This window comes from Peromyscus leucopus, chromosome 12, assembly GCF_004664715.2.
Source record: "Peromyscus leucopus breed LL Stock chromosome 12, UCI_PerLeu_2.1, whole genome shotgun sequence".
NCBI lineage: Eukaryota > Metazoa > Chordata > Mammalia > Rodentia > Cricetidae > Peromyscus > Peromyscus leucopus.
Window position 1 is genome coordinate 63,563,308 of NC_051073.1, and position 27,982 is coordinate 63,591,289.

Genomic DNA, 27,982 nt, shown 5'->3' on the forward strand with positions numbered 1-27,982 from the left:
AGGACCTTTCCTTATCACTGACTTTTGCAGAAACATATTTGTAGATTCTTCCTGTGTAACCATACCTTAAAAAGGAGAGTAAGTGTGCTTGCTGAGCGGAAATAATGGCACATCTTAAGATTTTATGACTGAAAAGAGCTAGCTTTACAATACAGCTTTACTAATTACAGAACACTCTCTTTACTCATGCTTTGCTTGGTTTATCTCTGAAACATCTGAATAATACTTTTCTGTGAATTACTAGGCTGCTGGGAATAAATGCTCTTGGATGCATTACTACAATCATCTTTAGCTGGACCTGGCTTCTTTCTTCCATTAACTGAATCCTTCCAAGTGCTTTTAAAGGGTTGCCAATATTCATCTTTTGTGCTCCTCTGAGATTTCGAACGCTCTGAATTAGTCTGCTTTCCGGAGTTCCTATCTCTGGAATTCTTCCTCTGTTTATTCAGCAGCCTGTCTGGGGGCGAAGATGTGCGCAACTGGTACTGATCTGGGGACCCTTTCTGTCGGTTTAGCATCATTTGCTCTTTATCCACCTCCTTCTGAAGTTGCAGTGCTAACAACCGGTCCTGTTCTTCTTGCTTATGTCTCTCAAAAAGCATACGTTCCAAATCTATCAGTTTTTGTGTAAAATTCCCTTCTGATTCTTCTTGATCTGAGGATTTGAGGAAAACTTTCCTCCTTTTTGCAGAAAAGCATGGATCCATGACTGCTTCCAACACAGATTCTTGGTTTTCTCTCTCAGAAATCTCTTTTCCAAGTACTAGATGATAGACTCTACTTTCTGGAACTCTGTTACCACCAGCGCACTCTTCATTTTCTGTTTTACCAGAAGGATTAACTGTAGCTTCGTTAGAGTAGGAAACTTTGGCTTTAGGTCCCTCATGATTTGCAACACACAAATCATCAGGATTGGTTGACAGTGTTTCAACTGTTCCTTCAAGGCACTGTTCGGCATCCCTGGCAAATAACCATGGCACAGGTGATTCTCTCAAAGACTCTGAACCTTGTTCTTGAGTTTCTAGGCATATCTGCGGAGAAAGTGTTGGCATATCTTCTTCAATTTCTGTGTCTTGCCACACAGGGCTCTTTGGGTCACTACTGTCAGTTTCCTGTAGAGAACAAAATTACTGACTATATAAAGGGAAAACATTATATAAGCCACCTGATACACTGACACCAGGTGAACATAGTACTAATAAGTGTGTTCCCATCACCTCTGCCCCACTTCCTTCACATAGTACTAATTGTGTTCCCATATCTGTTTTTCACATAGTACTAATAAGTGTGTTCCCATCACCTCTGCCCCCCTTTCCTTCACTAGTACTAATAAGTGTGTTCCCATCACCTCTGCCCCACTTTCCTTACTGTCTATTGCTTTCTTCACTGTACTAATTTTTTCTCTTTTCTTTTCTTTGATGGAAACAATGATCACAACCTATGTCTACCATAAATCTTTCTTAATCCTATTTTTACCTGGTGTGCCAAGTAAGATTAGGACAATTAATTTCACTGCCATGAAAACCTACTATAAGCTCCACAACTATATATATATTTTTTTTTTTTGGTTTTTCGAGACAGGGTTTCTCTGTGTAGCTTTGCGCCTTTCCTGGAACTCACTTGGTAGCCCAGGCTGGCCTTGAACTCACAGAGATCCGCCTGGCTCTGCCTCCCGAGTGCTGGGATTAAAGGCGTGCGCCACCAACGCCCGGCCAACTATATTTAACATATGGCCAACAGCTGGCTTCAGGATTTGGACTCTTTCATCTTATGAACTTCAAGTCCAGGATGTTTTGACCTTTACAGATCTTCTCTGACATTTTAAAGATTTTATTTTTAATTATGCGTATACGTGTGTGTGGGAGGGACAGGCAACATATGGACATGAGTGCAAATGTCCACAGAGTCCAGAGAAGACACTGAATCCCTGCAGCTGGAGTTACAGTCAGTTGATGGAAATGTTGGGAACTAACTGAGCCATCTCTCCAGCCCTTCTTTGGTACAATCTGATCTGAAACTCTAGGACAAGAGATTCTGCCCCCTAAGCCTTCCAAGTGCTATGACTACAGGCATATGGCACTGTGCTTCAAGGCCTTTGGTTTGGTTTTGGTGTTGCTGGGATCAAACTTGGGACCTTGCTACATGCTGGGCTAGTGCTCTACTACTGACAGCTGTAAGTTTTGTTTTTTTGAGGCAGGGTTTCTCTAACAGCTCTGGCTGTCCTGGAACTGGCTTTGTAGACTGTGCTGGCCTTGAACTTACAGAAATCCTCCTGCCTCTGCCTCCTGAGTGCTGGGATTAAACACGTGCACCACCACCGCTCAGCCAGAAAGTATTTGTAAATGTAAAACTTGAGATAACATGGTCTTACAAGAGGAATTGTAACAAGATTATTATAATATTTAAAAAACAAAAGTGTGAGCAAAAAACAAAAAAAGTGAGTAGTGTTACATGTCTTTAATCCCAGGAAGTGGGAGGCAGAGCCAGGTGGATCTCTGTGAGTTCGAGGCCAGCCTGGTCTACAGAGTGAGTTCTAGGACAGCCAGAGTAAGTTAAGACCTGCCTAAAAACAAGCAAACCCAAAGCAAAAAACAAATGTGTAAGAGTTGGGGATGTAGATCAACTGGCATAAATTGTCTAGCATGTAAGAAATCCTGGATTCAAACCCCAGCACCATATAACACCAGGCATGGTGGTGTATATTCAAAAACCCAACACATAGGAGATGGAAACAAAAAGATCAGTAGTTCAAGGTCATCCTTGGCTACATAGCAAGTTGAAATCTAGCCTAGGCTACATGAGATCCAGTTTTGTTTTGTTTTTAATCCACAGAAGATATTTATTGATAAACTAAGATATAGTAGCAACATGAATCATTTGTATCTCAAAGAAGAGATGATTATTAAAAAATGTATATAAAGTTTAAGACTTGTTTCCCTTCCTTTCCCCTTCCCTCCCTTGGTTCTGGGGATCAAATCTGGCCTGACTTTATGTGCACACTGTACTACCGATTTACTTGCAGCCCCATTCTGTTTCTCAGGCTCCTGGCAGGCACACAGATTCATTTTAATATCCTTATGAACAAGTCTGTTTGAGACAAGGTCTCATGTAGCCCAGGCTGGCCTCAAACATAAGATCCTCCTGCCTCAGTCTTCCAAGCACTGGCATATGCCACTACTCCTAGCCAACACTTGTGTTTCCTCTAACGACACAGTCACAAATACCATCACCAGCACCATGGTTTGTTTTCTATATTAAATATGAGAAGAAACACTAAATTAGAGATTAGAAAACAATACACATTCTTTTACTTAGCCCTTAGGTAAAGAACTTAATTTGCAAGGCTGCAGAGATAAGTCAGTAGTTAAGAAAACTGGCTACACAGCCAGAGGACCCAAGCCAGAGGACTGAAATTCAACTTCCAACACTCACATGAGAGCTCACAGCTACCTATAACTCCAGTTCCAGAGGATCTGTTGCCCTCTTCTGGCCTCCACAGGCACCAAGTATACAGACATACTTGGAGGCAAAACATACAAATTCCTTAAAATTTATTTATTTATTTAGGCAAGGGTTTTACTCTGTGTAGTCCTGGCTGTCCTGGAACTTGCTCTGTAGACCAGGCTGGCCTCAAACTCAGAGAGATCTGCCTGCCTCTGCCTCCCAAGTGCTGGGATTAAAGGCGTTCACTACCACCACCTGACAAAATAAACACATTTTTAAAAAGAGCCAAAGCTTGAATTGACTTATAACTCTGACTAGGTTTGTCCCTTACCAATACCCCTGAGAGCTGTACATTAGGGATGTTACCGGAAATAATTGGCTTCTTTTGAAACAAGAGTCTTACTATGCAGTCCAGAGTAGCATGGAATTGCAATGGAGTCCAATTCACAGTCTTCTGGGCACAGCCTCCATCTTCCTATGTGGAAGGATTATAGGTCCACAGCACCCTGCCCAGAAGCCACTCGGACATGGAGTTTGAATGCCAGCATGGTGGGTGCTGCTTGGTGTTCCTTTTAGGCCACTGCGGAGGATCTCAGTGGTGAGGACCCCTCCTAACGTGGACTTCCCATCTTAATGTCTTCTAGGTAAACTGGTGCAGATATGGTCTATTCAGCTGTGTCAATGCTGCCACGACAGTCAGGGATTAGAAACCGAGGCCCAGAAGCCAAGTCCATCCTGCTGCCTATGTTTGGAAACAGTTTGAACTGGAGAGGTGGCTCAGTGGTTCAGGACACCTGCTGCTCTTGCTGAGGACTCAGATTTGACTCCTGGCACCAACTCCAGTCCCAGAGCCATATGCCCTCTTATGACCTTGTTGGGCACGAGGCATCTACATGTTATACATACACACATACAAGCAAAACACTTATATGAGGCTAGATATATGTGGCTTAATGGTTAAAAGCACTGGCTGCTCTTTCAGAGGACCTGAGTTCAATTCCTAGCCCCCACATGGCAGTTTATAACTGTCTGTAACTCCAGTTCCAGGGGCTCTGGCACCCTCCTGCAGACAAACACGCAGCCAAAACAACAATGTGCATAAAAAATAAATAAATCATTTAGAGCTGGGAGTGGTGGTGCACGCCTTTAATCCCAGCACTCAGGAGGCAGAGCTGGATCTCTGTGAGTTCAAGGCCACCCTGGTCTACAGAGCAAGTTCCAGGACAGCCAGGGCTACACAGAGAAACCCTGTCTGTGGGTTGGGTGGAGTGGGGAAGAGAAAGATTCCCTGGACACAGATAAGCTAACTTGTTTGCCTATTTACTAAGGAGGCAACCACTGGCAGCAAAGGCAGAGGCCCTCTGATAACAAAGACTAAAGTGTCTGTCCCTGGCCCATTCGAGAAAAAGTGAGCTGAAAACAGCACAGGTACCCAGCGCAGAGTCAATGCCCCTGAGAGCTTCTTCAGCACCAACATACCTTAGATATGCCGCTTTTATCCTCTCCAGGTACAGCTTCACATGGCCATGACCGAGACTTCATTTTAGGTGACAAATACCTTTAAACAACAACCACCGAAAGTTAAGTTTACTAAAACTCAAATGCTTTGAAAAACCTCAATATGCTAACAGTAGATGAACCATGGTGTATGTCTGCTGGCTATTTAACCTACTGGAGCAGATTTCATCTCAGGTCAACTTTAAAACACAACCTGGGGGCTGGAGAGATGGCTCAGAGGTTAAGAGCACTGGCTGCTCTTCCAGAGGTCCTGAGTTCAATTCCCAGCACCCACATCGTGGCTCACAACCATCTGTAATGAGATCTGGTGCCCTCTTCTGGCCTGCAGGCATACATGGAGACAGAACACCATATATATAATAAATAAATAAATTAAAAAAAAAAAAAAAGACACAACCTGAAACTACGAGTATTCCAGGAAGTGAGAGTGCCTGGCTAGCAGCGGGAGGGCCTAGCTTACTGCCTAGCACTGTAAGGGGTGGATGTGGGGGTGTTCAGTACAGTATTTTAGTGTGAAAATAGAAAAGAAGGAAAGGTCGCATTAAATAGCTCACAATTCTTGAAAAGAGTTTAAAAGGCTGATAGGATCAAACAGTGGAAGACTATAAAGCTTCTCAAAATTAATGACGATATCATTTTCTTGTATAATATTAGAGGAACCAGCCTTAATATTATACATCCCAGGGGCTCAGGAGAGAGAACTACCAACGGTGAGGACTATTTTCAGGAAATAGAATCTCAGCACACCGAGCTCTATCGTCCACTTGCTTTAATTCCTCTGGCATAACATCCGTTATACACAGCTTCAGTTCTGTTCTTGTGTCTAGCTCCTTTCTTGCCTGATTTCTCTCTATGCTTATCTATTGTTCCCTCTAAGTTCTATCTTAATTCTCTCATCTTAACTCTGCCTCATTTAGGTCCTTCTCATCTTGTTCTTACCCAGCTAGTACTTCCCCATCTGGCTCTTCCTCATCTTCCATCTCATTCCTCTAGTCCTCTCTTCTAGCCCTTCAATCTAGTTCTTCCCCATCTCAGTTTGTTCCTCTCAAGTTCTTACCCATCTAGTTCTTCCATTTTCTTTTCTCTTCTCTGTCCTCCCGTGCCCTGGAAGTCCTGGTATATAAAGCCAGGCTTCCAGGGTCAAACGGAGGGGTGATAAGAATCACAGAGAGGCAATAACTGTTAATTATCATTTGCAACCCCAAAGGGAAGTGACCAATGGGGAAATGAATTAACTAAAGGCTAAATTCGGGTAATATCTGAGAAGAGGGAATCTTATGTGCTCAACTATAGTCTTAAACATGATTGATAGAAAATGTTAAGAATCTATAAGTTGCTAGGTCAATGGGAGAAAATAAAACTGTGTTCTTTTTTCCTGTAGCTCCTATCTGTCCAAGCTATCTGCCTTTTTTCTGCAGAGTGGGGGAAAGTGTGCTCAGTCGCTAGGCAACCTGTGTACAGCTAGATGCCTCTGGTGATAGTTAAAGGAGATCTGGAACTAGAGGTAAGGTTTGGGAAAGGAGGAAGTAAGGCTTAATTGGTACATCCGCCAGGCCTTCTCAAACAGGTAGCCTGGATGCTTAAGTCTGTTCTTAGAGAGTACAGAGGTATCTCTGATAAGGTACTTTCCTCCATCTAGGGATGGACCTGGCCGGATGCTGCCAATGACGATAATTACAGGGAGGCTTGAACTGGGGTTCTGGCTGAGCATAGCTGTCAGCGCAGAAGGTTATCTAAATATTCCTAGAAGTGGTTAGGTAAGGAGTTAGCAATCGATAAAGTTAGTAAGGCTGTAAGAAAGGAGGGTCCGAGCTGAATTGTATAAAGCTATTACTTAACGTCCACCTGACCTAGGTGGTATCTGTCTCTTTGTGGAATTTACCTTAAATCAGGAGACTTGCATGTGGACTGTTATTACTGCTAGTCCTTGAAAGTGGCCAAGGGAGATATCTGATTCCAGAGAAAGCCTTTCCTGAGACTGTTCTCCAAATACCTGGAATGTGTATGTCCAGAGAGTGATCAGTCCACACTGTTAGCCCTTCTTAGGGAAAAGTCAATTGGGAAAGCTATGAAGGCACACATGATTTTCATAACAGAAGACAGCTGATATATAACAAGCCAAGTAGCACCAAAAGCTCCTTGGGATTTGGCTTCCTCTTGAGGAATTCCCTGATTCCTCCAAGTAGTGACTTTGCCATAACCAGCTGAGTTCTTATGATATTCCTGCGGCCCGCAGCATCATTTGAGGCTGGGAGTGGTAGTGCACACCTTTAATCTCAGCACTCTACAGAGTTCGAGGCTAGTCTAGTCTACAGAACGAGTTCCAGGACAGCCAGGGCTATACAGAGAAACCCTGTCTCAAAAAACCAAAACCAAAACCAAAAACAGGAAGGAAGGAAGGAAGGAAGGAAGGAAGGAAGGAAGGAAGGAAGGAAGGAAGGAAGGAAGGAAGGAAGGAAGGAAGGAAGGAAGGAAGGAAGGAAGGGAACAGAAACAGTCTATCATGCCCCTTATTTCTCTAGACATTATGCCTATTCTTAACAGCAGAAAGAACAAATGAGGGGCTGGAGAGATGGCTCAGAAGTTAAGAGCACTGACTGCTCTTCCAGAGGTCCTGAGTTCAATTCCCAGCAACCACATGGTGGCTCACAACCATCTGTAATGAGATCTGGTGCCCTCTTCTGGCCTGCAGTCATACATGTTGTATACATAATAAATAAATAAATCTTTTAAAAAAAAAAAGAAAGAAAGAAAGAACAAATGAATCCGATTGGTTGGATGGAAAGACTTATATTCTGTGTCATTGACAATGATGGAACACACAAGGAAAGATCCTGTTCTGTGACTCCTGACTGGTGAAAAATGTAACTGATTTGGCACAGGTGTTTATGGTTTTGTGCTTATAGACCTCACTACTGCCCCTGCTCTGGGCTGCCAGGAGAAACAAGGCTCCTGAGTCCTTGTCCTGCAGTGACCCTGCTTATGTGGTGATTTATTAAAGACTTTTGGACCCATAAATGTTGTGTCTCTCCTTCCTATAACACACAATGGACAGGGTATAACATCCTATTTCTTTTGGTTTTTGATTTTTTGAGACAGGGTTTCTCCGTGTTAACAGTTCTAGCTGTCCTGGAACTTGTAGACCAGGCTGGTCTCGAAAAAAGGAGATTTCTTTCATTTCATTTTTAAGATTTATCTTTATCTTTTTTGTTGTTGTTGTTGTTTTGTTTTGTTTTTCGAGACAGGGTTTCTTTGTGTAACCTTGGCTATCCTGGAACTAGCTTTGTAGAACGGGCTACCCTAGAACTCAGAGATCCAGCTACCTCTTCCTCCCGAGTTCAAGGATTAAAGGCATGCACCATCACCTCCAGACCTTCTACATCTTTTTTTTTTACAAACCTACAGTTTAAAAGAGTCATTTTATTTTTACTTATGAATATGTCTGTGTGATTGTATGCTATATATGTGTATGGTCTGTAGAGGCCAGAAAGGTGCATGGTAACCCCAGAGAAGGTTATGAGACACTTCACCTGATTTGAGTCCTAGAATTGAACTTGGGTCCTCTGAAAGAGCAACAAATGCTCTTAACCACTAAACCATCCCTCCAGCTCTTAATTTTTAAAACACCTTTTTGGTAAAGATGGGTCAGGAGGTATAGGAACTTGTCACCAGGCCTGATGGAGACCCAGGGCTGTGGAATAATCCTTCTATACACTGTGAAAATGTGCTGCTCTCATTGTTGCTAGGAAGAAGGGCAGAGTCAGAGGAGTCGTGAGCCAGACAGAGAGGAAGTAGGACATGTAGATGAGATAAAAGCCATGAGCCGGGGTTGGGGATTTAGCCCAGTGGTAGAGCGCTTGCCTAGTAAGCCTAAGGCCCTGGGTTTGGTCCTCAGCTCTGGGGAAAAAAAAAAAAAGCCACGAGCCTTGGGGCAGCACACAGATTGATAGAAATGTGTTAAGTTGTAAGAGCTAGTTAGTAATAAGCCTGAGCTATTGGCTGAGCATTTACAATTAATATTAAGACTCTGAGTGACTATTTGGAAGCAGCTGCTGGGACAAGAAAACTCAGCCTACAAATGGCGCCCAAATGTCTGGCAATGTAGATCCACATAAAACATAAGAAAGCCATTAAAAAGGGGGTGGGGGTCCAAACACACAAAAAATGGAGCCAAACTCGGTTTCTTGGTAACTTCCTTTTTTGGGTAGGCTCTGTTTGCGAGTGGCAGACAGATACAGTTTCCTTGGCCTGGTGCTAACAGCAAACATGGACATGGCTCTTTCAGGAGGCTCTGCTACGGAACACTTAAATGGGGTTCATGAGCAGCAGGCACGCGCTACTTGGTGCCAGCATGGACCCAACAACTTCCCAGAGCTGGGGTGGTAAGCATAGCTCCCACCGGTACCTATACCACGACACTAAGCTCTCAGGCAATGGGAGAAAGGGGCAGCCGCCAATGCCGTGCACTAAGCTGAACCAAGCCCGCGACTAATATAGCAGTTTAAGATTCCTCTCATGTGATCAAAAAACAATACAGATGCTCACTAAAGACAGACTCAGATGGAAAAAAAAAAACCTCTAAACGGGTTACAGTGTGTTTAAAAATATATATGGCTTGGTAGACACAGTCACAGATTTAAAAATAGTTTAAAAATAATGAAGTCCTTAAAAAAGGAATAGAGTAAAAAAATATATATAATAAGCCACGAAAAGATGGAAACTACAGAGTCTGTATTCTGTATGTTATTGTGTTGTCTTTAGATTTTCAGATTGCTAATAAAGAAACAACAGCTGCAGCCAGGCGGTGGTGGCGCACGCCTTTAATCCCAGCACTGGATCTCTGTGAGTTCAAGGCCAGCCTGATCTCCAAAGTGAGTTCCAGGAAAGGTGCAAAGCTACACAGAGAAACCCTGTCTCAAAAAACAAACAAACAAACAAACAATAAAAAACAAAACAAAACAAAACAAAAACCAGCTGCTAAAACACACTGGATTATGAGAACTGCTAGATTAAACCAATGTCTATATTTTAAAAATGTCTTGAGGGAAGTCAGAAGATACGCTACCTTGGAGAAGAGGTTATGCTTTTATTTCCACAGGAGATGAGGGGCCGTGGATTTGTTCCAGGCTGATATTGATCAGGTTTAATAGGGGAAGACCCCCTGAAAATCCTGACTACAAATATAAAGACATAAATTTAGGGCTGGGCAGTGGTGGTACACGCCTTTAATCCCAGCACTCAGGAGGCAGAGGCAGGCTATGTACAATGCACACTCTATACTTGTATTAATACAGATATGTATGTTATCTTTAAAAGTTTATGCATTTTCAGAGTAAAGGGACCAGACACCAATAAAAATGGATGGCCCAGGTGATCCAGCATCCAGAACAGCTTCAAGGTTGCTGACTGAGATGATCCAGCCTCACAGAATACTCTGGCCAAGACTTAACAATTATCCTGATTTTTTTTCAAGATTCCCTCAAAGATGCCAGCACCCCCTGACAACAAGAAGCAGTCTAGAAGAACAACACTTACATTTCCAAAAGATGGGTTATGGATGTTCATTTAAGGGGGTTTGGTTACAAATTGTTATTGGTCATAGTATTAAAAAAAAAAAGCTAAACAAAAGAGTTAAATTCAAAGATCTCTTTCTAAAGGAAAAAAGAAAGACTATGGAAATGATGAGATAAGAGTAGATTACTGAATCTACTTTAATAAAAAAACAACTAAATTTTCAAAATATTTTACATCGGTACGGATTTTGGGTTATTGATACAAATTTAAAATTAATTTTGTTATACTGTATGTACGTTTCTACTCTTGTTTAGGGTATTATGTTTATGCAGCTATTTTAAAAATGTATAATTAAGAAATACAGGTCAATAGTCGTCTATAATAGTCAAACTTATAGTCGTGTTAGGTATGTTTTCAAGGTCATACAGAGACATAGTTCAGATAGCTAGGCAATCTTCAAACACTTTAAAGACCTACAGAATATGGCATTTAAAATGTTTTAATAACATAAGACTTTTATTGACAGTGAGACACATCTCTCTGATCAGTACCAATTTACTTCAGAGAAGATGATGGGCAGTGAAGAACCTCCTTATGAAGTTTATTTCATTTATGGCAAAAGCTAGCCATTTGGGCAAAAACTGCCCTTGCCAATTGCTGACAGTGTAACTATCCAAACTGAACCAACAGGATGAAAAAAAAGGGACTACCAAACTTTGCCAAGACAAGGTAGAATACGCCTTCCAAAACTCCCTGCTTCTCAGAAATGTCAGTCAAGATGGATGCCCCAAACATTACAGAAGAACTTTGGGTGACTGTCCAGGCAGCCAGATGTCCCTGTCGTTAGGTAACATTTCACCTTTCTGGGGTCTTTGGTGGAGTTGAAGACTAGATAGTCATAGCTAAAAGTTTTCCCTAGTTATGATAAAAGGTAAATTAGGTATAAAACTTTAGGTTCACAAAGGTAAGTAACAGAGTATTTTCTCTAAATTTGCCAAATACAAATGGACTGGATATTGTAACTGTGATTCTTATTTGATAAATGTTTTTGTGGTATGTAATTTTACCATGTTAAAATTAAAACCTTCTAAGCTGATTAACCAATAGCTAGGTAGGGATTTGAGGGCAGAGAGAATGCTGGGAAAAAGGGCAGAGTCAGAGGAGTCACAAGCCAGATGGAGAGAAAGCAGGACATGCAGGAGAGGTAAAAGTCGTGAGGAGGCACCACATAGATTAATTAACATTGTAAGAGCTAGTTAGTAAGCCTGAGCTACTGGCTGAGCATTTATAATTAATATTAAGTCTCTGTGTGGTTATTTGGAAGCAGCTGCTGGGATAGGAAAACTCCGCTTACAACCCAGGGTCAGTTCCCAGCGCCTATACTACGATGCATAACAGTTCCAGAGGATTCAGTGCCCTCTTCTGGCGTCCTATGACACCAGGCACACATTCAGTGCACTTACATACATGCAGGCAAATCATTCAAACTTAAAGAATTGTTGGTCAATAAAAACAAAACTCAAAGGCATACAGTAGATGATCAATGGATAAATGGCAGTTATGTTCACTTACTTTTGAATATCTCCAAAGTTTTTTTGTTTGTTTGTATTTTTCTTTTGTGACTTGTTTGTGACTGCATCTGACTTTCTGGAACTCGAAGGAGAAGCCAAGGTATTTTTCTCGTAGTTATTGTTCTTCAGTCACAAGAAAAACAAAGACATTATTAAAGAGAACTTTATATAAAAAATTAAAAAAAAAAAGCTTTGAATTCTATGAACTCAAAATTCAGAAATTGAATTCTTTAAGTTCTTTGAAGAATACTGAGCATGTACATACTTCATTCTCATTACCTAGACTTTATTTTGCAATAGGCATCCACACAGCATGTACATTGTATTACAGATCATAAGACATGATTTAAAGTTCATGGGCGGCAAGATGGTTCAGTGGCTAAGGTGCTCATGCTAAGTTTGACAGCCTGAATTCCATCTCAGGACCCATATGAGAAACAACCAAGTGTCACAAGTTGTCCACTGACCTCCATACAAGATGCTGTGGTACATGTGCATACACACACATATACACTCATCAAATGCATAAATGCAATAAAATAAATGTACAGCAGAATTTGTTTGTGTTATATGCAAAGCCATGCCATTTTATGTAACACTTGACTACCTTTAGATTTTTATATATATGGAAGATCCCAAAACTAATTTATATACCAAGGGATGCCTATATAAACAAAATTAAGCTCATTCAAGTTTGCCTAAATTAAATACATTACTATACATCTAATTATACTATATATTTGTATATATAAAATGAAGCGTAACACACACACACACACACACACACACACACACACACACACACACAAATACACTCCTTCAAAGAAATAACAAATCTCCTAGCTGATAATTTCATCCTTTTGTTTTTTAAAAAAGAATTTACTTATTTTACCAGCACACATGGATGCCCCAGAAGAGGAACTGTAGTTATATAGGGTTGTAAGCTGCACCATGTAGGTGCTAGGAATCAAACCTGGGTTCTCGGCAGGTATAGAAAGTACTCTTGACCACTGAACCATCTCACCAGCTCCTGACAGTCTCATGCAATTGCAGCTACCTTCTTCTAGCAAGGAAAGTACTTAAAAGTACAAAGTATATCTGGAGCAAAAGTTCCTACACAGAAATAAGCCATAATTGTTCACCATCTCCAAAATTTACATTAAACCAAAGATTACCCTAAAATTTCAGTAAATCTACTCGGACCTTGTGTGACTGAAAGTCAGATACAAGTGACTCCAAACTCCCCTCTTCCGATATTTCCATCTTGATTCCACTCACTATTCACTTATTTTACTGGACAACCTCTTCCTTTCCTCTCATCTCTCTCTGCTGTTTGTAGACAGTGTTCCAACTATATAGCTCAGGCTGGCCTTGAAACTGCAGTGACCCTTTTGCCTCAGCCTCCCAAAGTACAAGGAGTAACTCTCAGCTGGTTAATTTTTTTTAAATTTCTAGACTGTGTGTCTTTCCAAAATTTCTCCACAAACTGAGAAAAGGATATACAACAGAAGGAGGGTAATATAACAGAGCTTAAGATTATATTATTAATGGTAAGATTCATAAAAAAAATTCTAGGTATACTTCATTTGTTGAAATATATTCTCAGATGTGTTTTTCAAAAGTAGGGGAGTTAATTCTCAGAGGCTCTGTATCCTCAATATTTCAGACACCCTAGATCTCACTGGAGATAGTACTCACTAAGGCTCATCCCCAGAGTCCAAGTCAGTTTGGTTTAGAGTAGGTATGAGAATTTGCACTTTATTTTTAAAATATTTTAAATTCACCGGCCGGCGGCGCACGCCTTTAATCCCAGCACTTGGGAGGCAGAGGCAGGCGGATCTCTGTGAGTTCTAGGCCAGCCTCAGCTACAAAGCGAGTTCTAGGAAAAGCGCAAAATTGCACAGAGAAACCTTGTCTTGAAAAACAAAAAAACAAAACAAAAATTATTTTATTGATTTCTTCATGGGTGTTTTGTCTATGTGTATAACTGTGCACAACATGTATGTAAGCTACTGGGGATCAAACCCAGGTCCTCTAAAAGAGCAGCCAGTGCTGTTAATGCTGAAACATCACTCTAGACCCTGAGAGTTTGTACTTTAAAAGAAGCCTAAGTGGGCTCAAGGTATGTAGCTCAGTGTTATAGCTTGTGCTAAAGCTTTGGCTTCAATCTACCAGGCTCTTTTAAGCCACCAAGTTCCAGAAACCTTAGGTTTTAGTGTATGTTTTCCCATCTTGCCTTTCATTGTTCTTTATGAACAATAATTTAAAGTAAGATAAGGAAATCCAGGTTCAATATATTTAAGAATTGGGCTAGGAGGTCCGGTGAGATGGCTCAGAAATAATGCACTTGCCACCACATCTGGAGACCTGAGTTTGATCCCCAGAACCCATATAGAAGGAGAGGACCAACTCCTGCAAGCTGTCCTTTGACTGCGACTCATGTAGCACCCATACACTAAATAAATAAGCTAAATGTTAAAATAAGACAGGATCAGGATGAAGGTACAGCTGACCTGTTTAGCATATCCAAGGTACAGGATTTGATCTGTACCATTGATAAGAATGTCCCCAGCTACAGGAAATAAGTAACAATACACAAAAATGTTTCATTCATAAAAGTTTGTTGGGCTAGGAGTGGTGGCGCATGCCTTTAATCCCAGCACTTGGGAGGCAGAGCCTCCCTGTGAGTTCAAGGCCAGCCTGGTCTACAGCACGAGATCCAGGACAGGCACTAAAACCACACAGAGAAACTCTGTCTCGAAAAACAAGACAAAGAGCTGGAGAGATGGCTCCAAGGTTAAGAGCACTGGCTGCTCTTCCAGGGGTCCTGAGTTCAAGTCCCAGCAACCACATGGTGGCTCACAACCATCTGTAATGAGATCTGGTGCCCTCTTCTGGCCTGCAGTCATACATGCAGACAAAACACTGTATATGTAATAAATAAATGTTTAAAAAAAAAAAAAAAGAAAAAAAAAACAAAACAAAACAAAAACAATAAGTAAATAAATAAATAGGTAAGTAAATAAATAAGCAAATAAATAAATAAAGTAGTTTTCCCCCCTTTAGTAGAACAAAGATATCCTAAAACTCCTGTAACTGTTGCGACGCCTTCTTCAGGAAAGCCAAAGCCATGCGGCATCTCCCAAAACTTGCAAACTTACAATACTGATGCTGAGCCTCCGTGCCAGCTCCTCATCGCCTTTCAGCTGCTCTTCCATCTCGCTTCTCCTTTTTTCTGTCTGTCTTTTCTCCTCCTCCTCCTCCTCTGCCAACAATCTCTGTATGTATTCCTCACTGGCTTTGTTTTCTTCTTCTTTGCTGGCTTGTCGTTCAGCCTCCACCTTAAAAATAATAAAGGACATCCTTTTCTGAAATTTTTAATATACTCATATTTCACAATAATTGTAAAAAAAATGGAAGTGAAAAGTGGCAAGAATTTATCTCCATGAAATTCAAATCTCCACAGGGAAACTTGGGTACAGCAGTTCAAGGTCCTACCTCAGGAAGCCCACCCCAGTCAGCCCAACAAAGGTTTGGTTGAAGACTCCAACCTCGTGCCCTCTGTCCTTACCAGTTTCCACCGCAGTACGACACAGACACGCAATGCTTCCTCGGTTCACAGAAAGCCATGTGCTGACTAAGGTAGACCTAGCTGCCTCTGCTGCTGCTCTCTTTAGCAGAGCACACAGATTGACTAAGGAAAAGAGAAAGAACTCCTGAGTAGAAGGGGAGCCAAAGGAGAAATGCCCTAGACCTAGCTGCTGCTGCCTCTTTTGATTTTTAAAGACAGAGTCTCACTCTGTAGACCTGGCTGTCCTGGAACTCACTCTGTAGACCAGGCTGGCCTTAAACTCACAGATCTGCCTGCCTCTGCCTCCTGAGGCTGGACTAAATACATTCACTACCATGCCTGGCATTTGTTTGTTTAATTTATAAATATTATTTGTATGTGAAAACAGGATCATTGGGGCTTGCTGGCTTCCAGACTAGCTGATTAGGAAAAAAAAGCAAGTCCCAAGTTCAGGAGACATTTTGCCTAAAAGGAGTAGGTGGAGAATGACAGAGGACACCCAACTCCCTCTGTGCACACACACTATCTTTATAACTAACACACAGAACCTTGACTTTTGGTGGCTGTGAAGATGGTTCAGTGTGGTAAACTGCGTGCTACCAAGCGTAAGGAACTGAGTTTGGATTCCAGCAGCACATAAAAGGTCAGTGTGTAGCCGGGGCGGGGCGGAGGTGGCACACACCTTTAATCCCAGTACTGGGAGGCAGAGGCAGGCAGATCTCTGTGAGTTCAAGGCCAGCCTGGTCTACAGAGTAAGATCCAGGACAGGCACCAAAACTACACAGAGAAACCCTGTCTTGAAAAAACAAAACAAAACAAAAAAAAACAGTCAGTGTGTCAACATCCGTCTAAATCCCAGGTGTTCATAGGTTAGCCAGTCTAGCTGAATTGATAAGCTCCAGGTTCCATGAGAGACTGAGCTTCAAAAGACAAAGTTGAGAATGATGAGGAAAGATACCAGATGTCAATTTCTGGACTCTATGTATACACCCAAACATTTGACTTTAGCTGGGTGTGGTAATACACACCTGTAATCTTAGCACTTGAGAGCTAAGGCAGGTGGACTGTTGCAAGTTCAAGGCCAGTCTGGGTTAGATCATGAGACCCTATCTCCATACCCCTCCCCCTTCTCCTAAATCAATCTTTTTGGAAGTCATACTGGGTGAGTAAAATGTTCCAATTCTATTAGCATTTAGGAAGCAGTTGCTGCAGCCTGGAATTTACTCCTGAACTCTGTGGTTCACTGTTTGGTAGCTTTGACTCTAAGCTCACTGGGAATCTCCCTTCATTCACTCCTGTCTTAGATGATGCCTCCATGAATTACAACAGCTCTTTCATTTGCTCGATCAGCCTTATCTCATTCATTAGAAAGCTAATCCCTATCAGGGCTTGTTTGCTTCTGAAGTCTCACCCTCTTCTGTGATGGTATACACAGCTGCTGTGCTTCTCTCTAGTAGATTGCTGCTGAGCTAAATATAAATACATGCCCAATTTCAAATTTAGCTGGGTCACCCCCACAGATTTGGGGTTAGAAAAGCGGCCCCAAGTGATACTCTTGAAATTCAGACGTTTTCCCTGTAACAAAGGCTTGCTTCCACGACAGCAAGCTGTTCCCAAGCACTCATTTCAACTGGTATATTTTAGTTCCAGGCCTTGGCCTGTGGAGTCTTATTATTTCTCAATTAGTCATAATTCAAACTCCTAAAGGAACTTCCAGGACACGGGAGGAAAAGTCAATGACTAACTCCAATGTAGCTATTCGCCTATAATACTAGCCCTGAGGAGGCTCAGGGCAAGAGAATCACCAGCTGGAGGGCAGCCTAGACTATACAGTGAGTTCTAGGGCAGCCTGGGATACAGAGCAAGACTCTGTTTCAGAAATGTAAGTGTCCTCCTAGTAATAGTACCATCCTAGTGAAGCTCAAATGCCTCACCGGAAGCCGAACCTTTGCCCACTGTGTTTTCAGTCACCCCGTATACTTTCCTCCCTAAACTCACAATCTACCACTTCTTTACCATCATCCTTTTTAAGGTAAAAACTCCAGGGAAATCAAAGACATTTTTACACTTAAATGCTTAGGCATTATAATATAATTAATAATCACATAATATTAAGGCAGCCATTGCTACACAGAAAGATCCTATCTAAAAACAAAAGCACCCCTCACTAATTATATAGATGTAATAGGGGCTAGTTTATTATTATTATTGTTGCTGAATATTTAAAAAGGGACCTTGGGGGTGCTGGAGAGATGGCTAAGAGGTTAAGAGCACTGGCTGCTCTTCCAGAGGTCCTGAGTTCCATTCCCAGCAACTACATGGTGGCTCACAACCATCTGTAATGAGATCTGGTGCCCTCTTCTGGTGTGCAGGTATACATGCAGACAGAACACTCTACACATAATAAATCTTTAAAAACCTTGGGCCACACAGATGGCACATTGGTTAAGACTACAGGCTACTCTTCTAGAGGACCTAGGTTTGGCTTCCCAGCACCCACAAGGTAGTTGACTAACTATAGTTCAGGGAATCCTATGTATGCCCTCTTCTGGCCTCTAATGAATGACACTAGGCACATGAGTGATGCACAGACACACATGCAGGCAAAACACCCAAATACATAAAATAAAGTAAAAATAAAAAGTAAACAAAGATGGGACCTCTAGGTGCGCTTAGGTGGCACACGCTTTTAATCCCAGTACTTGGGAAGCAGAGACAGGATGTCTGTGAGACCATGTCTGAAAAACAACAAAACAACTTTTAAAACAAGGTGTGACATCACTATTTGAATAATCCCATCGAGAGATGGAGGCAGGAAGATCAGTCAAGTTCAAGGTCATCCTGGGCCAAAAAGAGTTTCAGGCCAGATTGAGTTCCATGATACTATCTTAATAGAGGGTGGGGGTAGGGCCTATAAAGTCATTAGAGTTACTAACATTTCAGTCCATGATAGTTATATAAACATGTACTATATAAATCTGAGATTTCTAAGATTGAAAGCATAGCAAAGACATTTTCAACAACATAAAAAAATAAAAAACTAAACTATTTCATACCCTACCTTGCTTATCTCCTCTTCATATTCTCTTCTCAACTCCCCAGGTTTACTTAACAGACGAACTGGCTGGTAGTCATCAACTGTTTCACATGGGGAAGAAAATAGTATCAGGCCAGCAGAACTTTATGACTGACTTTGGCCTCCCTTTAAAACTTAATGAACACACACACACACACACACACACACACACACACACACACACACACTTCCTAGACTCCATAAAAAATAACTACAACAAGCAGGGTGGTGGTGGTGCACACTTTTAATTCCGGCACTAGGGAAGCAGAAGCAGGTGGATCTCTGAGTTCAAGGCCAGCCTGGTCTACAGAGTGAGTTCTAGGACAGCCAGGATTACATGGGGAAACCCTGTCTCAAAAAACCAAACCAAATCAAACCACCTGTAAAAGACAGAGCTAGGGATGTGGTTCAATAACAGCGCTCATATCTAGCATGTACCAGGCCCTGGGTCATAAAAGACCATCAACAGAGTACAAAGAAAAAAAAGTAACCCCAATAGTATACTGAGATTAAGGAAGAGGGAAAAATAATTTAAAAAAACTGAGACAAGTACAAGCTTCCAACTTGAGATCCTCCTGCCTCAGATTCCTGTGTTGTAATTAGAACCAGCATGCCCAGCTAAGTCTTTGATTTCTCTAAGTAATGTTTTGTTAATTTTTCTGAGAGGAAGCATTAGATATTGTGTTGAGCTGTGTTCCAATTCTAAACTCTAGTTGTTCAGGATAGGATCTTATTTGGAAATAGGATCTTTCAGAGGTAATAAAGTTAAAGTATGGTCACTGAGGTGAATCTTAACTATGACTAGTAAATATGGGACAAATTTGGACACAAAGACAAACACAGATAGGAGATGGTATCAAGACATGTAGGGGGGGGCCTGGAGAGATGGCTCAGTGGTGAAGAGCACTTGTTGCTCTTGTAAAGGACCTGGGATTCCCAGCACCCACATGGTGGCTCACAACCATCTGTAACTCTAGCTTCAAGAGAGCCAACACGGTCTTCTGGCCTCTGCAGGCACCAGGCATGCACATGGTACAGACACATATGCAGGCAAAACACCAATACACATAAAAACTCAAAAAGCTACAAAGAGGTGAGGAAGAACTCTATTTCCAACTTCAAAAGTCAAGGGCCCTGGTTATATCCTGACTTCTAGCCTCTAAAACTATTAGGAAATGTTCATTTTTTTGAACTCATCCAGCTTGTGGTACTTTGTCTTTCTGCCTTAAGAAACTAATATATAAATTTGTTCTTTTTCTGGGTTTTTTTTTTTGGGGGGGGGTTGTTGAGACATTGTTCATTCACTGTGTAGCCCTGGCTGTCCAGGAACTCACTCTCTCTCTCTCTTTTTTTTTTTTTGGTTTTCGAGACAGGGTTTCTCTGTGTACTTGCTCCTTCTGAGTTCACTTGTAGCAGCTGGTCGATCACAGAGATCCCTGGCTCTGATGCTGGATAGCTGCGCCCCAACGCTGGCAAGGAACTCACTCTTTAGACCAGGCTGACCTCAAACTAAGAGATCTGCCTGCCTCTGCCTCCCGAATGAATGTTGGGATTAAAAGCATGTGTCACCACCACCACCCCGACCCCCCAGCTTGTTTTTTTTTCCTTATAAAGAAATATTTTTGTCCATATGTGTGTATGCCTGTAAACTTTATGTGCAGCACGGGCATGCAGTTCCAATGGAGACCAGAAGAGGGCAGGACCTCAGATCCTTAGCAACTGGAGTTAGAAGGGGTTGTAGGTGCCTGGTGAGGGTGCTGGGAACTGAACCCAGATGCTCTGGAAGAAGTACTGTTAACTGATGAGCCTTCTCTTAGCCCCTTGCTTTGCTTTCTCCAGCAGTCTTGCTACATAGCCTAGGCTGTCTCAAACTTGTAGCAGCCTTCTAAGTGTTGGGATTACAAATGTCTGCTGTCTGCATCCAGCTTTTATTATTATTATTTTTTTTTTTTTTTTTTTATTTTTGTTATTTGTTTTATCACTTTAATTGACTACAGCTATGTGTGAGTGGGAGGTGGGACCGGGACATTATTGAACTCCATGGAGTGCGAGTGGAGGCCACAGGACAACCTTCAGAAGGTGGCCCTATTTTCTCCCATGTAGGATTCCCTGGGATCACATTCAGTTGTCAGACTTGGCAATAAGCACCTTACCGGCCCCAATGCATCCAGATTTTTTTTTCCCCAAAAGACATGGCCTCACTATGTAGACCAGGCCTTCCTGGAACTTTTTGTGTGCAGGCCAGGATAGCCTGAAACCACAAAAACCTGCCTGCCTCTGCTCCCTTCAAGCTATGCCTAGAGACGCTTGCTACATGCCTAGCTCCACCTTAGGACTCAACTATTTCCTTGGTTTTCCTGACAGTTAACCCTTACTACTGAGCTTTAATTCTTCATCAAATTCCCAAGGTTTAGCCTGGGATGTAGTCAGTGGCAGAGAGCCTTGGATATGCATATATACAAGCATGTGTGCGTAAATGTGCACAAACACACACAAACACAAACACAAACACACACACACACACACACACACACACACACACACACACACCTTCTAAAAATGAAAAGCTAGGCTGGGTGGTGGCACACACCTTTAATTCCAGCACTCAGGAGGCAGAGGCAGGCTGATCTCGGTGATTTTGAGGCCAGCCTGGGCTACAGAGTGAGTTCCAGGACAGCCAGCAAGATGACTTAGTGCCACCAAGTGTGACAACTGAGTTGAATCCCTAAGACCTATGTGGTGGAAGAAAAGAACAGACAACCAAAAGCTGTCCTCTGATCTCCACTTTGGTGTCCACACTCAGACAGTAACACAGGTAAAGAGGAAGGGTTTGAAAGGGAATTGATGAAGAGCAAGAAGAAGTGTGTGGGTTTTACACACAGACTTCTTAGAAAAAAAAAGATTGCTCCAGGATTGAAGAACCATCCTTAGAAAATCCAAATTTCCTATTTGCAACTGTCATTCTGCAGAAAGCAATGCAGGCAAGAATAATAAATAGGTGTTAAACCCTTTGCTGGAAAATCTGAAGGAGAATCAGTCTCAACGGATCATTTCATAGTTACATTAATTCCAAGGGATACAGTTGACAAGTCTGCCATTATGAGTCAGAATATTATATATGAGACAAACTAGCATCATGTACTTACTATATACTGTGTGGAAGGCATAACCTGAATATTCGGAAAAAAAAAATGCATGCCTCTAACTCCACGTTCTAGAATTTGCCAATTTTGTTCCTGTTAGCCACCACTACTATGACAAAATGCCTCAACAACTTGAGAGAGGAAAGGTTCGCCTTGGGCTCATACAGAGGTTTGCAGCCACGGTTTTTTTATGCCTGTGCAAGGTAGAAACATGGTGGTGAAAAGGCTTGCTGAGGGAGAGTTGCTTACCTCAACAGCAGCCAAGAAGCAAAGACGCCAGCAGGGACCAGGAACCACCCAGACCTCTCAAAGCCGGTCCCCAGTGACCAGTGCATTTTCTCCTAGCAGCCCGTCTGGTGTGAACTCATCAGTGGACTGAGCCACTGATGAAGCCAGGACTCCCCTGCTGCAATCATCTCAGCAAGGACAGCTGGAACAAAGTCTTCAGCCCACAGTAAACTTGAACAATTCCTTTTAACAGGTGAATAGTATATTCTGTAATATATAATATATATATATATATTATATATTATATATATACACATTTAGTTCATCCACCCACTGAGGACATTTGGGCTCGTCTACTTTTTTGTTATTTTTATATGTTTTACAAGTCTGTACTAATATGTTCTCATATTATAAAGGCAATGAAGAGGAAAAACCTTCCTTTTCCTATTTTAGTCATCTGAAAACAGAACTAGATATTTTTTTAAAAACTTTCATTTGGAAAACAAAAAGATAAATTCTGCACGTGGAAGGCAGAGGGAGGCAGATCTCAGAGTTCGAGGCAAGCCTGGTCTACACAGGGCTACACAGAGAAACTCTGTCTTGAAAAACCAAAAGAAATAAAAGGGCAGCTTAAAATCTAACTAAGATTAAAAACATTCATTTGACTAAGTTAGCTGTCTCCAACAACATCCTCTTGTTTTGATTCAGTTCTTCCATCTCTTGCTCTTCTCATGGGTCCTGTACCTCAACCATCTCTTGTTCCCTTCCCTGGACGTGTCCTCTCTTCCTTTGGGTGGCCCAGGATAGGCAGGTCTCCTTCCCTTCAGACTTGCTTTTGTCTAGGGATTCTTGCTGACCCTCTATGATTTTTCCCCCAAGGCGTCTTTTCCACAGTCATCCAAATGAGTATGAAAGCAGTGGTATTGCCTCTATCTCGGTGGTTTTCATCTGTACTTACCAAATGACTAACGATGTGGACCATTACTCCACTGATGACGTTCAGGTGCCTTACTAGTAAGCTAAACACCTAAGTATCGTTAATGGAGTGATATCTAAATTCTTTGCCCAACCCCTTTCTTTTCTTTGAGACAACATCACTGTAACTCAGGCTGTCCCAGAACCTACTACATAGCTCAGGCTTACCTTGAATCGAGCCTCTTGAGTGCTAGGACTATAGAAATGAACCATTTTGACCACTTTTCATTGGATTCTTTTAAGTTTTTTGAGACAGAATCTCACTAGTCCTGGTTAGACTGGGATTCTTTGATGGAGATTCCTGATGAGTTATTTTTGTAACAGGGTATCACAACATAGCCCTGCCTGGCCTAGAATTTACAGTGACCCTCCTGCTTATATTTGGGTATTATCTTACTTTCTATGATTTGCAAATATTTTCTTCTATTTTGTGAGATGTCTTTTGCTCTCTTGATAGTTTTACTATTTTTATTTATCAAATGGCCTTTTTTAAAGAATTCGAGACAGGGCTGTGCGTAGCGCGCCTTTCCTGGAGCTCACTTGGTAGCCAGGCTGGCCTCGAACTCACAGAGATCCGCCTGGCTCTGCCTCCCGAGTGCTGGGATTAAAGGCGTGAGCCACCACTGCCCGGCTCAAATGGCCTTTTTTAAAGAATAACAAATTTCTCTAAGTTGGAGAGATGGTTCAGTAGTTAAAAATGCTTACTGCGCCAGGCAGTGGTGGCCCACGCCTTTAATCCCAGCACTCAAGAGGCAGAGACAGGCGGATCTCTGTGAGTTCAAGGCCAGTCTGGTCTCCAAAGTGAGTTCCAGGAAAGGCGCAAAGCTACACAGAGAAACCCTGTCTCGAAAAACAAAACAAACAAAAATGAATGCTTACTGCTCTTCCAGAGGACCTGGATCTTTGGTTGGTTCTTAGTACCCATGTGGCAGCTCACAGCTATCTGTAATTCCAGTTCTGGGGGATCTGATGCCTCTTTTGACCTCAAAGGGCTTCTGGCTTCTGCATGCAGGCATGCAGGCATACACACATACACAACACACACACACACACACACACACACACACACACACACACAATTAGATACATATTTAAAAGATAAGAAATCTCAGCTGGGCGGTGGTGGCTCACACCTTTCTTTCTTTCTCTTTCTCTCTTTTTTTTTTTTTTTTTTTGTTTTTAGAGACAGGGTTTCTAAAGGGACTAAACGTCATGCGCCACCACAACCCGGCTCACACCTTTCTTTAATCCTAAAACTCAGAAGGCAGGGGGAACTCTAAATTCAAGGCCAGCCTGGTCTATAGAGTGAGTTCCTGGATAGCCCAGGGCTACACATACAAGTCTGTCTTGGAAAAAAATAAACAAAGAAACCTCAAGTTTTCTCTTCCTAAGCATCTGCAATTGCTTAATTCTACCACATCCACAGATAAAGAATTTTTCTTAAGAATGTTAATAGGGATATTCTAAGCCAGGGGCTACTCTGACCAAGTTTGGCCTTTATCTTTTCTTTTTTCCTAAAGAAATTTTATGGAAACACAGGCACTACCTTCATTTACGAAGGACAATGTAAATTAATGTAATGTCTATGGTGCTTTTGTTTTTACAGCAGCAGACCTATCTTCAACAGACTATACAGTCCTTAAACACTATTCTGACCTTTACAGAAAAGGTATGCCAGCCCTCATTAATACTACATAATAAAGGACGGCTCCTGCACACCTGCAAGTCCAGAATTTCTAAGGATAAGGCTACCCCAGGCTACCTACTGAAACCTTATCTCAAAACAAAACTAGGGGCCCAAGACATTGGTCAGTGGGTGTGGGGCGAGTACAAACGTGAGCAGTGACTGCCACACACGCGTGGAGGCCAGAGGACAATTTTCAAAGTCAGTTCTCTCCATTCTAGGGACTGAACTCAGGTCACAAGGCTTGTGTGGCAAATACTTGAACCCACTGTCTCAGTTACTGTTCTAATGTTGTGAAAAGACACCAGGACCTAGGCAACTCTAAGAGAAGCCATTTTATTTGGGGCTTGCTTAGGGTTTAAGAGGCTCATTTGATCCATTCACATCACGGGAAGGAGTGAGGCCACAGACAAGCAGGTATGATGCTGGGAAAGCAACTGAGTAAGTACTACATCCTGATTTGCAGGCAGCAAGGAGAAAGCAAGACACTGGACCAGTCACAGGCTTTAGAAACCTCAAAGCTCCTTATCACCCCCTCCCCAACAGGGTCACACCCAATCTTGCCAAATAGTTCATCAACTGGGGACCAAGCAAGCAAATAGGAGCCCGAGGGTTTCTTCCGATAGCCTTGGCTATCTTGGAACCAGCTTTGTAGACCAGGCTGGTCTTGAACTCAAGAGATCCACCTGCCTCTGCCTCTGGGATTAAAGGCACGGCTGGCCACATTTTGGGGTTGGTTTTTTTTTTTTCAACACATAAAAGGCAAGTACACCACAGACAAACACCACATTCAAGGCCCAAAAGGAAATACTAAATGGTTTGTAATACAGGCAAACTGCTAAAGACTAAGGAACAGCTTATAGCTCCTTGCACCCCCAGACTGGAAGGGGTCAACCAAAAATGACTGAACTAGATGGAACTGGCAATGGGAAGCTAGTTTAGGCTTGCTGCATACGTAGAACCACGGGTCAGAGAAAGTGGCGCAAAGCCAAAGAACTTTGGAATTTAACCGCAAGTCTTTAGACAACTCGAAAGTGACAATTCTATTTTTTTGGTTGTTGTTGCAGTTTTAAAAACTCAATCACAGCTAGTGAACACAACTTGAGCTACATACGATAAAAAATTTGCCCTTGACTTTAACCCATGTGGGGGTGGGGTGCATAAAACCACAAATCAAGATCAATTTAAACTATTTAGTCTTCTTTTTAAAATAGAAAAATAACGGTCCCTTCTCTAAACGTTTTTGGGCCTCTTTTCTTTTCTTTTTCTTTTTTTAAACCCAATAAACACGTTGACTTTCACTCACCGATTTCCTTTGATTCTTGTCCAGAGATCCTAAGCTTACATTCCTTTGCGTAGTGTTTTTGAATCATCTCCCACAGTTTTGTATTGACAAGAGAATTTTTTCGGGTATGGTACCGAGTCCACGAAGAGACCCGGCGGCGACAGAAGGGACAACACAGGTTGGCCTTTTCAACAGTCGATTGGAAGCACGGGTTACAGAGCGTGTGGTTGCAAGGGAGGGTTACCGGCTCCAGCAGGATTTCCATACAGATCCCGCACTGACATTCGGCTAAGGAAGGGACGGCGTCTTCGCAAGCAGCCATCTTCGTATGCTAATGAGGCCTACTCAACGTCAACACCTGGAAGAAACCAGATTCGCCGTTCGGCGGGCGAACCAGGCAGTCGGGAGGAAGTCAGCGGGCGGTTTGTTTATCAGGCCACACGGCAGCGTTACTGGAGTCGGGACAGGCTGAACCTCCTCGGGCCCGCGGCACACAGGCCAACAGTGGCGCCCTGCGTCCGTCCAGCAGGGCAATGAATGAACGTTCCTTCGGGAGCTCGGCGGCCCCGGGGCGGGGAGCGGCTCCGGCTCCCCGCGCCGCGGACAGTCGGGTCCAGCTCCCCTTCTTACCTGGTGAGGACCCGCCCGCCTCTTTGCGCGAGGCCGCCGGGCCTGCCAGGGCCGGAAGCCCCGGAGGCCGCCGCGCCGAGAGCACCCCGTACCGCCCGGAAGCCGGGCCCGGGCCGCCGCTGGACTTCCGTCTCGCCGTTGCGGCGGTGGCAGCCCTCCGTCCCCGCGCTCCAGCTTCTGGCCGCCTCGCGGTTCGCCAGGGTCCCGAGACCCGGCCGCTCGGACCCGCAGTCCCGCCAGCCAGTTTATTGGCGGCGCCGAGGCAGGGACACACGACCGACTGACGTCACAGTTCCCCCGCCGAAAAAAACGGCACTGCTCACCCAAGGAACCGCCCACTCGGGCGGGACTTCCGGGAGCTGTGCGCGTTGTCGCGTGCCACCTGCCAGTCGCAGGTCCTCTGGTCTGCTAGGTCTGCTATCGTTCAAGCTAACTTAGGCTACAGAAACTTGGTTAGTCACTGGCTAACAACTAACCTCTCTAAACAAGCTCCAAACAGTGATTTTTATAATTATTCTCTTAAACTACTTTTTTTGTTTCTCCTAACAAAGCTTTCCAAAGTTTTTAGTGCCATTTTTTTTTTTTTTAAGCTGGCTTGATCAGACACCTGGCCTGGGAATTGAACCCGGGTCCTCTGGAACAGTTTTTAGTGCCAAAAGAAAAAATTGCAACAATTTGAGCTGAAAGATTTTTGTTGGCTTTTATTTGCAACACTGACGTTCTATAGAATGTGTCTTAGAACGAGCAGATATTGGCTTTATAGACAAGTAATGTTCAAGGAAAACAGCAACAAAAAGTTGGACTGATGGTTTCTAAGAATCCTTATAAAGGTTGAAGTGGGTAAGTATCGTTATGGTACTGTCTGGAGCTCAGCAGTCTGGAGATTTGTCTGTTACTGTTCTCTCCCTCCTGGTTTTATGGATGCTTAGCTTGGGCCCTGTTCCCTGAAACTTCAGCATGAGTTTGCTATCGGAATCTGAAGAGCTAAGCAAAGAGTCACATGCCTGTAACCCCAGCCCTTGGAAAGTAGTCACAAAAGGATTATTATAAACTAGCCTTTGCTAACTAACTGGTTCCAGGCCAACCTGGGCTATATGAGACCCTGCCTCAAAAAGTCAATCAGTCAGTCAGTCAATACTGGATCCTCATCAATAGCCTATATTTTATATAATATTAGAAAAGTGTCTATGGCCAGGCATAGTGGTGCACACTTAATCCCAATACTTCAGAGGCGAGGCAGGAGAATCTCTGTGAGTTAGAGGTCAACCTGGTCTACACAGTGGGTTCCAGTACTACTCAAAGAGACCCTTTTTCAAAAAAAAAAAAAGTATTCTGAGATAGGT

General features: G+C 42.7%; 1 protein-coding gene across 1 annotated transcript; it reads right to left on the reverse strand.

Moving 5' to 3' along the window:
* Positions 1-199: 199 nt before the first annotated feature.
* On the reverse strand, positions 200-26,658 carry Rnf168 (ring finger protein 168). The gene is made up of 6 exons (XM_028894110.2): positions 26,031-26,658; positions 18,680-18,756; positions 15,209-15,388; positions 12,049-12,170; positions 4,924-5,002; positions 200-1,112 (listed from the first exon to the last, which is right to left on the reverse strand). Exons 1-6 carry the CDS (start codon positions 26,329-26,331, stop codon positions 201-203), a joined length of 1,671 nt encoding a protein of 556 aa, XP_028749943.1. The 5' UTR covers positions 26,332-26,658; the 3' UTR covers position 200.
* Positions 26,659-27,982: the final 1,324 nt, after the last annotated feature.

Bases quoted from the DNA above. Each gene is read 5' to 3' on its own strand.
- Rnf168 (XM_028894110.2), bottom strand. From the start codon at position 26,331: ATGGCTGCTTGCGAAGACGCCGTCCCTTCCTTAGCCGAATGTCAGTGC. The intron at 18,757-26,030 runs GTGAGTGAAAGT...CATGTGAAACAG, and splicing joins ACAAGAATCAAAGGAAATCG to TTGATGACTACCAGCCAGTT. The intron at 1,113-4,923 runs GTATGTTGGTGC...TGTTCTCTACAG, and splicing joins ATAAAAGCGGCATATCTAAG to GAAACTGACAGTAGTGACCC.